Raw genomic sequence first — 17,674 nt, 5'->3', positions numbered from 1 at the left:
AAAAGCAGGGCAGGAGGGAAGAACAATTTCCAGATGATGAGGACCCACCCACAAGGAACCCGAATTCCCAGTAGACTTCTATCAACCCATCCATCCTCAGGACTACTGGGTGTCAGCCACAGGCTTGGAAGGTCACCTTTCAGCCCAGTCTTGGAGGCTGAGAGAAGAAACTGCATTTCCCAGTTTGGCACGTGGGTCCCTGCAGCTGCCAAACCAGTAAGTGTGTGTGTGGGTGGGAGGACGGTTACAGGTGTTGCTTCAGATCCAGATGAAGTTGTATGTGCCTTCTGCCATCAGTAACAGGAAGGATTGCTGTAAATTGCTTTTCAGGTTCAGTTTGTGTTGTATATGGTGTAACCAACCAGAAAGACATATGGCATGCATCTCCGAGCCGTGCAGCAGAGCACAGCGCAATGTGTAGAAAGAAAGCTGGGAGAGGACTAATGAATTCCTATATTTGCTCCTGGGAGGAACAGAAAAACCAAGAGGAGCATATGCAGGATGCGGTATGGTTAGCTCAGTCCTACCACAACCTACTTAGTTTTCAGAATTTCCTTTTGAGACTGGTTTGTTAAAAGTGCCTGTTCACATGGCTCATTCATTAGGCTGTGAAGCTGTGCGGTCTGTTTTACTTTTCTTGCTCTAAGCACTGGCTGAGACGTTGGGAACTGATGGTTCTTTTTCCATCCCTATGTGAATAAAATTCTCATGTTTGTGGTGTAAGCCGAGGGCATGGATTATACTAGAAAAATTACTTATTTATAGTGTGTGTACCAGAGAAATGACTGCATTTGGTCCAGGTGCAGTTCGTGTTACATGGCCATCTAAGTGCCACACTGCATGCAGAATGTGGGAGACAGAAAAGTAACCAATATATATGTTCAGTCCAAGTAGCAGTGAAGATTTCATTGCCAGCATTGTGCAGGTCACCCCTTCCCCCTCTTGCACTCAGAGCCATCCTTGGTTTCTGTGCTTTGCCCACTGGGGTCCCATATGAGACAAGGGAGAGCTGGTGCGGCTGACCGTCCTCCTGGTTTCTCAGGCGCTTTGGCAGCAGTTGGTTCTCCTGCAGCTTGCTTTGCCACGGCAGCATCTGGGCATTTTGGAAAACAGGAGGCAAATGTGTAATCCGAGGATAACAGACATGCTGCTCCTGCCCCAGCTGGAGAAATGCCAGCATGTCAGGTCTGGAAACCTGCCAGGATTTGTGCTTTCCCTGGGAAAGAAAGGGGAAAAAGTGAAAGAAAGAAAAGCGTGTGCTGTCCCAGGCCTCACTCAGTGAATAAATATTTTTCTTTTAAACTATTTGAAAGGAGAAGCCCCATGGGGGAAGGAACAATTAAGGGAAGAGACACAGCTTAATTGTTCTGTGTTCTCCAGAGCCATTGGGATTCAGATGATCAGGCCATGATACAAGTGTAAGGCAGACATACACAACATTAGGTGTGAGGTAGTAGGACCACATGAATGCCTTCACAGGGAGAACTTCTCTTCTGCTTTCCCTGCAGCTAATACGGTCGCACCAGAAAAGGCATGATGGGGATTAGCTGGCTTGTGCACTATGCGAGCCTGGTCCCTGCTTCTTGTCAAAAGCACTTGGAAGTTTAGGCCCTAAAGTCTTGTCACCTCTTGCTTTAGTATCAGTAAATATTTTAGTAACTGCAGGGGCAAAACCAGTTTCATCAGGAGGTTTGAAGAGAGCCCCACCCCAGAATACTTTATGATCTGCTGATGAAATCTTCTCACTCAAGGCACAGTTTCAGATGTAGAAACTGAACCTGACAGTTCACCTCCTGAATAAGTGCTTTAAGTGCTGGACCATGAGATGTAGAAGAGCAGTGATCACAGTCTCTTTCTCCTTACGTTTCCCATACATGTTAAGAGAATACATAAGGAATTTTCTTTTTTTTTTTTTTTTTTTTTTAAATATGTGACAGAAGGTGCAGAATAAAGTGTATCACATGAAGATATGCAAACTTTTAAATGTGCTTGTATTCTGTTTGGTTAACTCACTCTATGGACGAGAGAAGCATATGCTTAATTTTTGAGCCTTGAAGGTTTGGTCCTGGCATGAAGCTGCTCGGTATTACGGGAAATGCTCTGTAACAAAGCTGGATTGCCAGGGAAGATTTACTGGTGAAATGTTTAGTGTCTCCAGGGAGAAGCAGCAGCTGGGCAGGGTTTTGAAGGTTTACATTATGGATATGGGCATCTATAGCAAAGTGAGCTGAATCTTGAAAAGCCATTTACTTTTGTAGATTCAGTTCTGGTTCCCACTTGCAGGAATCTTAACAGCTGTTATTTTGTCAGCAAAAAGCTTCAAGAGACTGCTTTCATTCCCTACCATCCATTGCACTATAACTGTTCAGGATCTTACACGCTGTGAGTTCAAACTCCACACAGCCACAAAACCCCTCAGTATTTTATTTCATTCATAAGCAGTGTTAAAACTGTTTCATTGAAGTGGTCAGCTGGAAAGAGGCATCAGGTACCCAAAAAGGACTCTTCAGGACCTGTGAGCATTTATGACTTGTTAATTATGCTAATAGGATTAACATCTGATTACATAAAGTCTGTGAAATTTCTTCCTGAGATGAAAAGTTGGCAAGGACTAGGACAAGGAAAGTATTTCCAAATACTGTATCTCCAAGAGCAACAATATACTTAAGTGTGACATTCTTCCCTCCCTTTCTGGCTTCCCTTCTTGATGTTACCAGTAAATCTAACATTCAGAAAAAGGTACATGTTCAGTTACTTCACATGAGCACAATTTGGGCTCGGTTTTGCAAAATATTAGAACTGCTAAGATTTTACTGTGACAAGTTGTTTTTATTAGGTGCCCTGTCTTTTGAAAGATGGTAAGAACAAAGGCTGAAACAGAAGGATTGTGAGGGTGGAGAAGTTTTATTGCACGTAACTGTTTTCCTTTATAATCAGTGCTGAGCCACTAATAGAATATAAGATGTTAGGCTGATCACTGCTTACAACTGAGGAAGCCTTGCTGGAGAGTAAGATGACACTTATGCCGCAAAAGTGGATAAGAACAAAGTCAGAAATTTAAAGACAACAACAACAAAAAACACCCACATGTAATTAATGTTCACTCTACTTAAATAAAAATGTTTTTCAGTCGTGATTTGCTTGAAAATTTCCATAATTTTCATTACTGTATGTTAATAACTGGTTTTGTCAATGCGCATTTGGTAGAACAGCCCAGCATTTTAAGTGCTTTGCAAGGTGCTTAAAATTTCTTAGTTGCCATCATATCTTTGCCAGTGTGTTTTGTTTAACGGAAAGCTCCCTGTTTCATGGTTTTATATCTAACTCTTATCTCAGCATGGATTTAATATTGGTACAGAATTATACTTAAGCCCTTTTATCCCTTGGACTATACACTTACATAGGGGAAATTATCAGCTGTATCATGTGTCTCTTCCAGATGTTTCCAGTGCTAATCTCCTCACCCTCCCCCCTTCCATCAGTATAAAAGAAACCACCCTCTAGCCTAACTTAAGGGAAAAGAAATCAAGACTGAAAACAGTGAAGGTGAAGATGCTGCAGATCTGTGACTGCAACCAGGAGTTTGTCATTAGGCGTTCTGGGTTTCCAAAGCCTGGGCTCGCACATGCAGAGCACTGCAGCTCTGCCCACCTTACCAACCGGTGTTGAAAGGCACCTGCCTGGCTGCTGGAGGTTGTGGGGAAACAACCCACAAAAAACCCTGAACCCAACAATGATGACAAAATAAAACTGATTAGGGATGTATCCTTTATCAACACGTACACAGATACAATACAGTTTGGGGTTTTTTTCCTAATATTTTTTTTCTTCCCAAAGGTTCGGCATCGGTGGTGTGAGCTTATTGTTAAACACAAGTATGTGCCTGGATATGAAGATGTTGAGAAATTTCTCAGAGAAGATCAGGTCAGTTACATTTAATTAGCGCTTTCAAAATAATCCACTTTTTGACACTCTTAGTGTGAAACTAAAGGATGATTTAAACATACTTTCTTGCTTAAATTTGTCAAAAACTTAAATGTGTATTCAGATTTTGCCTCTTTTGCCCCTTAAACACTGTAGTTCAAGGAAGTTTATTCAACCCCTCCTAAGCATGCTAATCCTCTGGTAAGTGGTGTAATAGAGAATATTTCCTCCTCTCCTCCCATATTATGTAATGTAGCAATGATGCTAGGAAGATACTTCTCAGCATTGGTTCCTTTTCAGGATGACAAGGGTAAGTATAGCTGTGAACGTTAATGCACAGGTATGAGCTAGGTGCAAAGAAGTCAGTGCTGTGGTGACTTCAGTTTTCAAGATTATGTCCAGGAGAAGCACAGCACAATGATATATATCCAGAGAATGCAGCCTCTCCATGGTTAGGGAAATGCTACCAGAAGATTTTGAAGGTCTTGAAAGGCTGGCTACATGTGGCGTCTTTACTATGGCTTTTTATTTAGGGCATTAGGAACTTACAGTTCTAATTGGACATCTGCCTTATTCTTTCTATTTCACTTTTATTTGTTTTTACTCACTATGAATTCTAAAATTCACTGCCTAGGATGACTGTTACATATTTAAAATGTATGTAAAAAATAGCAAATGTTGCAAGATATGTCAAAGCGTGGGCAAGATATTAATGTCTTTACGTTTTATGTTGACAACAAACCAAGCCATTTGCAGCCAATGAGGTTTTTGTGATGTCAGGCAAATACATTTTATCACAACAGCACAATAAAACTATTGCAGACTCTCATTTTCTTTCTTCCAGTTCTTCCTATTTATATCTCAGCCAATAAACAGGCCCCAGATATCCTGGCAAGCTTGCTCTCTTGGGGGGGGGGGGGTGTGTGGAATGAAAAAGGCTTAAACCAACATTCTTTCATTCTTTCTGAAAATAAGGAGTTATGTATATTGTTCATATGTTTATCTTATGGAAGGATGGGGATAACCATAGCAGAAGCCGTAGCGGAGGGGGAATCCTTGAGTTCATAAAGCCAAACATATTGACTTGCATTATATTTGGAACAGATACTATGCCAAATAAAGACTAATGTTTTCTGCAGTGCAGGGACGTAATTTTTGCAACTTTTTTTTAATGTAATCTTCAGTATCTTTCATTTAATTTATTTACTCCAGAAGTGCGTACAGTTTATGGCACAGCCAGCTTTTGGAGTGACTACAACTCAAATCAGAGCACTTGCGTGTCCTTACTGATTGTGAAAGACTTGGCTTTTTCTGAAGTCTGGGAAAAAATGCAAATGTGACTATTTTCAGGTCTACAGAAACTCTGTGTGTTTACTGCTTTTTAATGTTTAGGCTTGGGGGGAAGTTCTTAACACTGGGTAGAGAAGGTAATTCCTGTTTGCAACAAAACTCCCACGTTTTGAAATTCTCTATGAAAGCAACTGGAGTCTCGCTCCAAAGCTCTGTGTGTGCCTGATGGAGCTGCAGACCCTGGAAATCTGAGCTCTCAAGTCTCTGGGTGGCACAACACACACTTAGAGGATTGGTGAGGAATCTCGCAGGTTTCTACCACTCTGGGACTTTATCCTTCAATGTCAGTCTTTGCTAAACTTCTTCCCTTCTTACTGAAGCTAATGTTTTCTAAGGATTACCGGCCATGGTAGAAATTGAGGGGAATAGTACTAAAAATTGTTTTTTCAATGCTATCCATTTTTTCCTGTTTGGCAAGTGTCCAAACAGTAAGTACAACTGTAAAAGTCAGTGTGCTAAGCTGCTAGTATTTTGTCACATGTATAATCCTATTTTGGTAAATGCAGCTTAACACTTACTGAATTCCTGTGATTAGGCAAAAAACAGTTCTATCATCAGAACAAAAGGCAATCTGCTGTGAAGTTAGGCAGTGCTTTGCTACCTGCCATCAAAGGGGCCCAGACCTCACCCCCAGCTGCCCCATTATCTTTCTTGATGTCCAGAATGAGTGCTTAGGAACAGCCTGCCTTCTTACCAAACCAGAATTTGTGCATGTTCAGGCCATACCTCAGGCGTAAGAGAAGAGTCTGAAACACAGAGCCAACCGAGTTCAGTTGATGTCCATTTACAGCCAAATGGGAATTTCAGAGTGGACTGTTTCAGCTGATGTCCTCTTTATTTGTGTGTGTGTAAAAATCCCAGTTGGACAGAAAATATATATCCATTTAAAGGAAGGACAAAGCTGTTTTCTTAAGGGGCATTTGGAAATATTTGATGTGGTGGATAAAAGAAAACAGATTTCAACTTGAAAAGTGGCAAGAAAATGGAGCGAGAAAGCATTTTCTTGTCACGACATAGCAGACACCCCTTATATTAATATCCTGTTCATACACACTCAGTACAACATATAGACAACCATCCTTAGGCTAAAGAGATCCAGAGAAAATTACTTGTTTGGGGTAGAAGGGTAGATATTCTAGAGTATATGCTATTTTATGTGTTTTGGATTGTCTTTTTTGTTTTGTTTTTAATTAAATGAGTACTAGAAGGTCAGTAGAATGAAAACCAGCTAACTAGTTATTACTGGTGATAGGATGCCTGTGTGTTGTGTTCCTCTTTCAGGCAATGGGTGTGTATCTCTATGGTGAATTAATGGTGAATGAAGATGCAAAACAACAAGAACTTGCACGTAAATGCTTTGCTGCAGCACGAGAATATATGGATGCGTCCTCAGCCAAAGTGGTGGCAGAGATGTTGTTCTGAAGAGGTGATTTTTCTTTTTAAATTAAACACCCTGACTTTGCCTCATGAAGGAATAATATGCAGACATAGTAAATTTTGGCACACCATAGAGCTTGTGGCTGCTTAGCTTGAGAAATAACTCTTGTGAAAATTATCTTGCTTTTTTTTTCTTTTTTTCTTTTTTTTTCCTCTTTTTTTTTTTAAGTCCATCTGCTGTAGCAGTGGGTTAGATACCTGTAGACCCTAGCTGGAGAGCATGGAGCATGGCTTTGTTGTACACTTTGTAATGGACTGTACAAGAGGCAACTGTAAGTCCGAATGGCCAGAGAGGGCCAGGCCCCGCCTGCAGTTGTTTCCCATTCTGTATTCTTAACTCTGCTTACAGAAATTGCGATTATGCAAGGAGCATTTCTGTTTAATGAAGCTGCATGTTGACTTGATAGGCAGCACAGTCTAACAATGGACATAGGAAGCTTTGTGCTGGGAAGCAAATCTGAATCATGTGAGAACAAATTGATAATTCAGATGTTTTTGTGTTGAGTGTAGTGAGGCCTTTGAAGATTGGTTACAAGGTAAGAAGAGCAACCTTAACATGAAAAACTGCTTACTATCATACATAATCTGAAATTAGTGGGGGAAGGAATCAACAGAGAAAAAGCAGAATTGCAGGAAACGTTCATGAAGTAAAGATTGCTGCAGGCTATAAACTGGTAATTTGCAAACATATTTTCCATTTCTCAGTCTATTTGAGTAACCAGAGGTAAGCTTACAGTGTCTGTACATGCATGTTTAACACACAGCCAACTAGGATTGGTATGAAGGTCTCTTCCAGTACAGCATACCTCAGATTTTTGCTTAATGATATAACCCATCTGACAGTCTGGTTGCCTTGGTTGTTCACATAACTTTACAGTTGATTTATGGTATCAAAAATTAGGCATCTGAATTATCAAAATCATCAATTTCTAATGGGTACCAAGCAGAAATGTTAATTTTCTCGTGTTCAAGCCTGTACATGTAGCAGTACTTGTAGCGAACACTCGAATTTGTGGTGTTTATTTTATTTATATGAAATATAGCAGATGATAGGTACCATGAAAGCAAGTTTGTTTATGAAAGCCATTTTGTTCTGCTATACCGACAAGAATTGTGCCTGCCGAGAAAATTTTCGATAATTTTTAGTTTAGTAGATGCCTTCAAGTGTTCTGAAGGCCAGAAACATGGAGATGCAGTTTGCTCTGGTACTATGTACTAGAAACTTTGATATTTTCTTCAATAATAAAATAAAAATAAAAATTTGTACAAGCTTCTGGTGGTAAGTATCTAGCACAGGAAAATTATATGGTGATATACGTGTTAGCAATAGTTTAGAATTGCCTATTTGGCCTTTCAGTCAGACTAGAAGTGCATGGTGAGCTGTAACATAAAATCTAAAGATACTGTTACGAGTACAACACTTCGTGTGACTGCACAGCTTTCTTTTAATGTTGTGGTTGTTTGGGTTCCTGGCATGATGATTTGTGACTTAAGATTAAAATCACATTGCCAGGGATTACCACACAGCCATAACCACAGCTCCTCGTAGGAAACTTGGTGTAACTACCTGGTCCGTGCACAGCGTGGAATCCTCCCTGTCCGTGAAACAGGAAAACAACACAGGAAAGCAGCAGACACCTTGTGGAAGAACCTGCTCTGATAATTAGCTACGAGACAGAGACCTCTCTGGCGAGGTGCAGAGCTTAGCTAATTGGTGAACAGTGATTGTTTCCCTCTTTGTTCACAGTGGCTAAGTTCTACACCTGAAGAGAAGGGTTGAGACTTCGCTTAATGTCAGCCTGTTCAGGGCAGAGAGTGTTTGCTGGCTGAGATACCTTGCCATTGAATGGGCAGATTTACAATGAATGCATGTGTGTGAGATACAGGATATCAAGGATAAGAGGCAGAGATGACTTGGGGAGAACCAAAGACTCTAGGCTAAACAGCACTCCTCCAATTCTCTGTCTGACTGCAAATGTAAGGCATTGCCTACAGTAATTTGGTTACCATGCTTTTCTAAAGGTCAGAGTAAATAAATGTTTGTGACTTTAAACTGGAATTGTCTATAAAGCTTTGTTTCATAGTCTTCTCTTTAATGGATGCTGTCATGATCTCTCTGCAGTTGTAGCTTAGCACTGTGTGTTGTTTGCAGGATATCGTGGCAGCTCCAGTTGGAAACAACTTACAGCTGTGGCTGTTGTTCCAGGCTGTTGATGGACCCGTCCTCCGGTGCCTACTGAGCTGATATCAGTTCTGATTTTACACACTGGCTCAGTTCAGCAGGAACAGGAGTCGAGCCCTAGAGCAAAAAAAGATGTACCTTTTGTCAGAGCCTTTGAGAAATGTTACTGTTTTCTCCCTACACCCGAATCAGTATATGTTATGGTGTCCTGATGTTAAACCTTAAATGGCCCAAGGTGGAAAAACTACCTCAGTACTATTTAAAGAACTGTTGGCTTAAGATGAGAAGGTATGTGGGTATGTAGCATATCACGGTATTGCTCTGGTAACTGACTTCCAGCATGATTTTCAGAGTAACCTGCTAATAACCAAGCGAATGTGCTTGCACTGTGAATCTTCCTTGTTTTCTGAAGACCTTGTTGTGGCAGCTCTAGAAATCTAAAGAGATCATTGTAACTCTGTAACCACAGTTATGTTCTACTGGTAACCTAAAAAATTACTCCAATTGGAAGGCTGGGGCAATAAAGAATGCATAGATACTCCTTCATCGTGACAGAGTAATAACTTTTACTGCTGTTTCCGTTGCAGGAAAGATCACAGAGAAACTCTTTTAATAGATCTCCTACTAAACTCTGATGGTACTAGGATTTCTTTGACCCAGGACATCAAAGGAAGGATTATGTGGCTGCTAAAACAATCATCTGACAGAAACATTTACCTCTCAGTATTTATGTCTTACAGAGGCTCACTGTACCCAAGACCGCACATGTGCAAAACAAACTACACACACACATTACCGTGGCTTTAGGTTGTTCTTTAGTACAAGAAATTTGGGGTTTATCCTTGCTCTTTGGTGAAACAACCTTTCCACTTTGTAGATGTCAGGGACTCTTGATTTAAATGATTTCATGCACTTCAGTAATTTGGCTACCATTAATAATCTCTGAAATTCAATGAAACTATATTCCGTACTTAACATTTTGTTTAAAACCTTTATGCCAAATGAAAAAGACAATATAAAATTAGCAGGAGTTGGGGTGGGGCTGGTGAGGTTAATTGGAAGGGGAAAGAACCTGTGAAAAGTGACCAGCCATCATCCTGGAACTAAAGAAAGCACAAAAAGATCATCATTCTCTCTCTGTCTTGTTTAAGTTAACTTTCACCAGAAATGCCAGACCTTCCATTTTCTGAAGTGTCTTCCATACCCCTATGCTGTTCCTTTTGCACAGTGATTGTACCAAGTGTAGCTCTTCTTTCCTAGGAACATACTGCTCCACTGATCAGAAAACACCCTAATTGTTCCTTTCAGAGAGTAAGAACTTAAATTGCACAGATTTCTGAACATACTTACCCGTGCACTCTTGTTTTACATCAAATACTCTTGTAAAAATAAATACTTTTCTCAAGTATGTTGAGTCTTTCTATTGCACAGTGGTTCAACGTTAATTTACAAATTTAGGAAAAAGAATGAGCCCATTTCTGCTTTTGCAGTAGGAGAGAAGCAGCTGAAAGTCATTAGTTAATGGATATTAACAAGAAAAATGGAATGTGGTAATTTATTTTATAGTTCTGGTGGTCAGAGCATGCCTCAACAGAGACTTCAGTCAAACAGTACAGCTCTTCTTTACCTCGCTACACTGTCTGACCTGCGCCTTGAGGTGCACAGTGTTAATACCTGAATTATGGGACACTTGGCAACTTCTTTCAAATGCAGCAAGAATTAGGGAATTGTCCAAGAACATGCTGAGATACTGCAGCAACTTCTAATGTAGTTATGCTCACAGATGTAGTTATTAAGGGATCCCATTCATAAAAGAGTTACACTTCATTTCAGAGGTCTTTCTGCAAAGGCCAGCAAAGCAAAACAGCTTGCTTTTTGCCTTACCATTGTGTGAGGGGAAAAAACCCAGAGCTGGATAAGGCTTTTGCACAAGACACCCAGAACTCAAATACATTGTAAGCCTGTTCATAGCCAATATTGTTAAAACTACATGGCAGGTAAGACATTTCACAGATATGCAAATAGCACCAAATTTTCGTTCTTTAAAAACTATCCGCTTTTCTTCCTTTTGTTTCTTTCTTTTCTCTTTTTTTTTTTTTTTCATATTGAGCACAGCAGTAGTTTATTTTGCTTGCAACAGCTGTTCCAGTCTGTCACAGCGGTATTAATGTGAGCATGAGCTTGAACATTGATTTCCCTCATAACTTTGTGATCCATCATGCATTGTGGCAACTGATAAAAAATGAACAGAAAACACAACACCAAACAACCTGAAAAATGGCAGAGAGGTGGCTGCTCTGGCCCTGTATCTGGGCTGGTATGGCCTTTTGTTGCTAATCCAACCATTGCTGTGCTAAATAAGAGTGAGGCTCCACATCAAGAAGGAAGCTAAAGCTGGGTTCAAATAGTTACTGTCACCATAATTCATGAGAATTAAGAAGAACAGGAGATACGTGTATGTATTATATTGTAGCTTCATAAATATTATATAAGCATTATCATAAAATCCTTCTGAATCATGTAAAAAGCTCATGGAGTGAGCCACACAAAGTGCTATCTAAGTTTTTAATAGGCTCTACTGAAGGCTTGGCAGAACAAAAATAAAATAAACCAAAGTTACTGTTCGTTTTACCCAAGATTCTCCCAACATGGGATTTCCATATTAACTGTCTGAGAGGAGGAAGTTTTAGATTCTAATTATAGTAAATTAAAGCAAACAACAAAAAATCCATTTCCAAACTTACTGTAACTCAAATTATTACTGGAAGTGATGTTTTATCGAATGGTATGTTGATCCAGACTTGACTATCAACAGACTACAGTCCAAGTAAACTGCCCATTTGTCATTTGTTCGTAAGTAGTATTAGGCAATTGGGGAAAGTGGCAGAAATGTTACAGCGTTAAATGTCTGTTCAGAGGTGAAAGTGAAGACTTAAAAGACTTTAACATGACAACCCTTTGACAAGCACAGGCATTCATTTACACACATCCTTGCCCTAACTGGGTTTCATTCTACTTCTGTTTCATAGTCAGCCCCCTATAAATAAAATAAAGCTTTTTGGATTTTGTGGGGAGTTTTTTGTTGTTGTTTGCTTTTTTGTTGGTTTTTCTCCCATCTCTAATTCAATCCTTTCCAAGCACGGTGGCAGTTTTACTTTGGATAGCATTATAAAGCCCAATGCAGAACACTGGATTGTCTCTCACTTATTTCACGAGGCCAGTGGCTGGTTCACGTCTCACTGATTCTTTTCAGGACGTAGCGTTAGCTCTAAAAATGAAACTCAGATTAAGCTAAAGGATCACCATTAGTATCCTGTGCTGCTTACTGGAGTCGCTTCTTCTCAGTAAAGGCAGACCATATTGAGCATGTGACCTAGACAAGTCTCTTGACACCTCAGAGGATTTGCATTCCTGGTCATGTGCTTTCTGCTACAAACAGGGAGTAAAACATGCCACTTTACTGACAGCAATTCCTCTGCTTTGTTTTCTGTCTTCATCTTCAGCTTTGCTGGGAGGTGTTTGCAGCTGCTGCTGGCTCTGTGCTTCTTTCTCCTTCAGAATGGAATTAGCTGTACCCTATTGCCCATTCCTCACACCTAAGAAGTAAAAGGCCCAGTCTGGAAGGAACAGGTCTAGCCAGAAACACAGCCTGAGCAAGCGGGCAAGCTTGCTTGAAGAAATAAACAGGACTCAAGGCATAAAGAGCCTATATGGATTTCTGACACACAGAAACCACTATGAAAAACAATATTGCAAAACCAAAAAAAAGTTCTAGAAAGCTAGGTGATGATAATGTCTGATGAAGAATACTGCAGCCAGCCATTTTATCTCCACAGCCGATGAAAGTCTTGAAAACTGCTATTTCTAGTACAGAAAGTTTTAGCTGTTTTGTTAGTGGGCAGGTGCAGGCTCCTCTGCATATGTAAAAATGAGCATGCAGTTAAGTTACTGTGTGCCATCATGTGCCAAAGGTTGTACTACTTACGGGTTGATGTTTTCCATGTAGAAACTGGACTGGAAGTATCTGAAAAATCCAAACCTTCCAGGTCACCCTGGGTCACCCACAGGCCCTGTATCGTGGGCATGGTGGGTCCTGCATGTGCTGCAGTGCTGGTGCATGAACGCAGCAAGTCGTGTGTTACAGATTGTCCTGCTGCATCTCACTGCTGTCTAAGCTTTTGTGCATGAAGAGGGAGGAACTTCCATACCTTCACAGGTTTGTCCTTCCATACATATGATTTAAAAGAGTCAGGAATAGTTGGAGATGAATTACCTAAGAACATTCAAATTTTACATCTGTAACTTAGTGGTATTTTCCTCTGAGCAATATAATGTACTTCCTCTGAGTCTCATATAATGTACTTACTTACATAGTAAGACTACCATTTCACATAAAGCCACATGCTGAGCACAGATCCTTTAATCCACTGCAAACCTTACTCCAGGACACTAGTTCTTAATATCTAGAAAGAAATTAATGTATTTTGTGGTCTTTAAAACTAGAAAATACCTTTGTGCTACAATTCCCAGTATTCATGAGTCGGTTTTATATCTTCTGTAACCAGCAAAGATTTTAACAGACACCTAAATACATTCCTGTTTTTTGCCCCAATCTTTGATGCCCAGGCTAGTAGTCAAAACCACCAACAACAAAAAATTAATTACAAGAAAGGACAAGGAAGCAACCAAAAGAAGAGCCTGACTCATTCAGAATTTCACCAGAAGCATACTGAGTTTAGGCACATACAAAGACTGAATGTATACACCAACACGGATATGTTCCTTTTTTCCTGTGGGCACAACACATTGGAAAAATCATTTTAAAAACTTCCCTTGGTGGCAGGTGGGCATTTTGTGCCAGTGAAATGTACCAGTGCATAAAGAAATTGAGATGTTTGCACAGTGCTTGAGAGATAGATAAACTGCATTTGTCTGTTTACTGTGAGTTAAACTAAGTGCATATTTTCTGCACAAAATTAAGGGTTGGATTCCTGCTGCTTATAGCTGCTAGAAGAGCAGGCATTTGTTGTAACTCATGTAAAGGCATACAGGAATTGCAGTTGTGTAAAGATCTGCTTTTTCATGGTAATTTTACGCCTCAGAAAACGGATCTTAGTTTTCAGCTGAGCATTGCTTTGATTTGGCACAGTTGCCAAGCAGCAGTAATGCCCACAGTACTACCATAAAAAAGCCTCATTTTGCCTATCAGTCAGCCCCATTGCAGAAATGGTGGCTGTGCTGTCCTCCTGCACGCCTCCGAGCAGCAGCTGGACATCATTGTAACATTCAGTTAATGTAGCTCGCTTCAGTCATCTCTGAAAAATGCCGTTTCCGAGACTACTTCCAGGCTTTTCCTCTGGTCTTGCTGGGAGCAGTGTCTCAGCACTGGGACTCCCTGCTGAAACTCTGGAACATTTCCTTCCTGAGCCAATGACATCTGTTTTGCCAGTAGCATCATCCCTAGCCGTCTTGCCAAAATGTTGCCAGATCTAAACAGACTAGCTTGAGACGATGGTGTTTGGCACCAAAACATATTTCACTTTATCTTGTATTAACCTCATGTTATTACATCACCTTATCATCTTTTTCAGTTGTTCTTGTATTTAGTAGTAACAGCTATCATCTGCTTTACAACTGTACCCCCTACAGTCAACTCCTGCAAACATAACAAAACTAACAATTGCAGTGTGCCAGCAGCCATCTTACTGCATTCTGCATCTACCTCTTGGTGTGTCTGAAACTCACCTGGTTTTGACTGCCAAGCATGACCACTTAAAATGTCGTTCTAGTTTATTCCATTTCACACTTGAAAAGTACTATTCCTTTCTCTTGTTCTCCAATGTAAAATGTAAGCCCCCTCCTCCCTCATTCTGCCTTTCACATGCCCCTTCCCTACAGCCATGGCAACATCATCTGTTTTGGACTCTCTTGTTCCCTTTTGGGAATGGCAGTATTACCCTGCAAGACTGCTGTTAAGGTTTTGTCATTGCCACCACTTGTACTGAAACTGTCTGTCATGCCCTAAACTCATTGTGACCTCCTGTCCTTTTGATTACAAGAAGGATTGCTTGAATATAAAAAAAATGAAACTACATGACAAATTATTTTCTTATTTGGTGGTTGGTTTTTTTTTTTACATAGATGGTCAGTTGGATAATCATTCACAAGGTTGTCCATGTTATGCAAGAACAAGTAAGCCCATCTGCTGACATTTTGTTCTATATACACACCTTCTCCACTACTCCCTAGCATTTGCCTATCCTTTCTTCAGTCAAATCACAGGAATGCACAGCTTTTCTACTTGACAAGTGGGAGCAAAGAGTGGGAATTAGGAAGCAGTCATACAATGAAAACAGTAAGACTTATTCACAGACACACAAAAAGAGTAAGCTTAAGTCTTACTGACATCTTAAGCTAGACAATTCTCTTTTACCAATGCCAAGTAATGCCAGCATCAGCTGTAGGAGAGATGTGACACTGAGAAAAGCATTTGCCGTACACCGCAGAATGAAGGTCAATGCTGTAAGTATTTTTGTCATTATAACTTGTATTTTGGCATCAAGAGCATCAAGCACCAAAACCACAGGCAAGAAAAAAAAAAATCACCAGAAATTATTCCCTGCTCTGTCTTGAAACACAGCTAGTAAAGACTGGGGGTTCATGTATATTTTAGAGGTGGTGAGGACCACTGCTCCCAGTGCAGTCAGGAAGGAGGAGCTTACTCTCTGAACATCTGAAAAATCAGAGCTAAACTGTCTTTCAGATTCACAAAACTGAATTGATATGAAAATTATGGAAAATATTGAAAAGTATGAAAACTATGGAAAAGGCACCGTAAGAGGATGCCACATAGCAGTCCTTTTTATAATTTCTTTAAATACATGTGGATTCCCAGACTACAATATATGTTGAAGAACTGTCCCAGAGTAACAGTTTAATGGCATACCATTACTGGGCTGTTCAAATGCCTGATTTTTGAAGTAGAGGGAGACAGCATGGATATAATTAATACAAAACTCTCTCCCTCTTTCAATATTCTATGACAATCAAGTTTGCCAAGTCTGAAGAAACTGGGGCAAGGAACAGCTGACTTACAGACTGCTATGTGATTAAGACCAAAGTATCTATGGCAAGGATCTCAGTAGAAAGAAGAGATATTCAGCTCACATGTGATTTTATATGCAAGTAAGTTCTTCAAATTCATTCTATGACGTTTGCATAACTTTGGGGTATTCCATCTTAAAAATCAAATAAAAAATAAAGCGACTGGCTCTACCATTTGTACAGCCTGCCCATCACTGAGAATAGGCAAAAGAAGAAATACTGTCTCTATTTCATTTGCTGGAAAGGCAGAACAGGTTGTCACAACAAAGTGAATCTTACTAAAAACAAACTGAATTTATGGGTTTAAATTAGGAGTAATCAACATATTAGAATTTCTGCTAGGGTGGTGCTTGGGAGCAGAGGTGGCATTACACACATAGGGAACATACAGGGGCTGACATATATCTTCCCCTTCCCTGACAGGTACTCTGGGTGACTCGCACTGTTACCTAACATGGGCTAGGCAAAAACCAGTTGGTTTTTGTTGCTCGTTTCATTTTCTCCAAGAAACCCATTAGGGATCATACCCACATTCATTGTAGATCCTGGGCAGAAAGGGAGAGAGGGCGAAGAGAAAGAAAAGGCAATTCTTCTGTCTGAAGAGTAACTGCTCGAGAGCTTGCTCTGCCAATACAGCAAGTGGAACCAGAACTGTTGAAATCAAGATGAGAAAGGCTGCAATGAAAAATAGTCAACAGCTATGATCTGAAACCTTTAAATCAACAGCATTAACTTTCCAAAATGAATGTTATAGCTTAATGGCAAGGTTTGGCCTTGACATTTCCTCTGTATCCTTTCATGGCCTACGTCAAGCAGGCCAGAGGAAGCAACTGTAACAGTTCAGTCTGGCCCTAAAAGTGTGCTGTACAGTGTATTGCTCAGCACCGATCTTTTGCGTTTTAGCAAAGCAGCAAACCCACAAGAAAGGAAAGTTGAAACATAATAGTGTCTTTTGCAGTGCATCTGAAATAAGAAATTTAGTGGTCTGTGGAGACATTTGTATTTTTGTCATGTCTGCAGAAAAGATAGTAGTGATCTTGCCTACTTGAAACTCGTAGATAATGCCTGAATTCACAGACACGCATATCATTCATTTCCATCTTAAGAATACCATAGCAAATTTCAAGGCCTCTCTCCTCTTCAGCGGAATTTGATACTGGCCTTTTCCCTGTCGATTCACAGACATCTCAAGCTGATGTGGAAGTGCAGCATAATCATGAGATTAAAAGCACTTAAACACTTACTGGTGGTCTCTACAGGGAATGATGATGCAGATGGGAAATTCGTCTCCTCAGCTACCATTACAAGTTTGTTTGGAATAAAAAAATGGAAGTCCTATCTTTAGAAAACTTATATGCAGTAGAAGTTACAGCATCATTAGTCAGAACGAAGATAGCTGCTTTTTCAAATGTAAAATAGTAAGGAAACTTTTAACAATAGCATGCAAATGACATAATCCATACACCTATTTCAGAAGCCTCAGAATAAACCCATAAGCTGAGAAACAAAATCAAACCAGCAAGAAGTGAATAAACTGCACATACAGACTAATTTGGCACATACATCCCTAGCCACTTAGAGGACCCAGTCACTGTGAGTACACTTAAGCTGACAGAAGGGGCTCTTGCGGTATATTCCTTTCCAGCAGCCAGGCAGCTGGTTAAAGGAAGATGGCCA

At 40.2% G+C, this 17,674-nt stretch overlaps 1 protein-coding gene across 8 annotated transcripts in view; it reads left to right on the top strand.

The window, feature by feature from the left end:
* AOPEP (aminopeptidase O (putative)) overlaps positions 1–10,301 on the top strand; it is a 192,976-nt gene extending 182,675 nt beyond the window's left edge. For 7 of the 8 annotated variants that reach the window (XM_030511716.1, XM_030511717.1, XM_030511722.1 and 4 more), the window contains 3 exons: positions 3,838–3,924; positions 6,556–6,700; positions 8,864–10,301. In XM_030511716.1, the coding sequence (XP_030367576.1) occupies positions 3,838–3,924; positions 6,556–6,696 (228 nt within the window). In that variant the 3' untranslated portion in view covers positions 6,697–6,700; positions 8,864–10,301. The remainder of the gene's footprint in view (positions 1–3,837; positions 3,925–6,555; positions 6,701–8,863) is intronic. The other variant, XM_030511718.1, reaches the window with a different exon arrangement.
* Positions 10,302–17,674: the final 7,373 nt, after the last annotated feature.

The sequence above is a fragment of the Strigops habroptila genome, chromosome Z (assembly GCF_004027225.2).
Source record: "Strigops habroptila isolate Jane chromosome Z, bStrHab1.2.pri, whole genome shotgun sequence".
NCBI lineage: Eukaryota > Metazoa > Chordata > Aves > Psittaciformes > Psittacidae > Strigops > Strigops habroptila.
The sequence above is the reverse complement of the archived record's forward strand: the minus strand, read 5'-3'. Positions and strand labels throughout refer to the sequence as shown.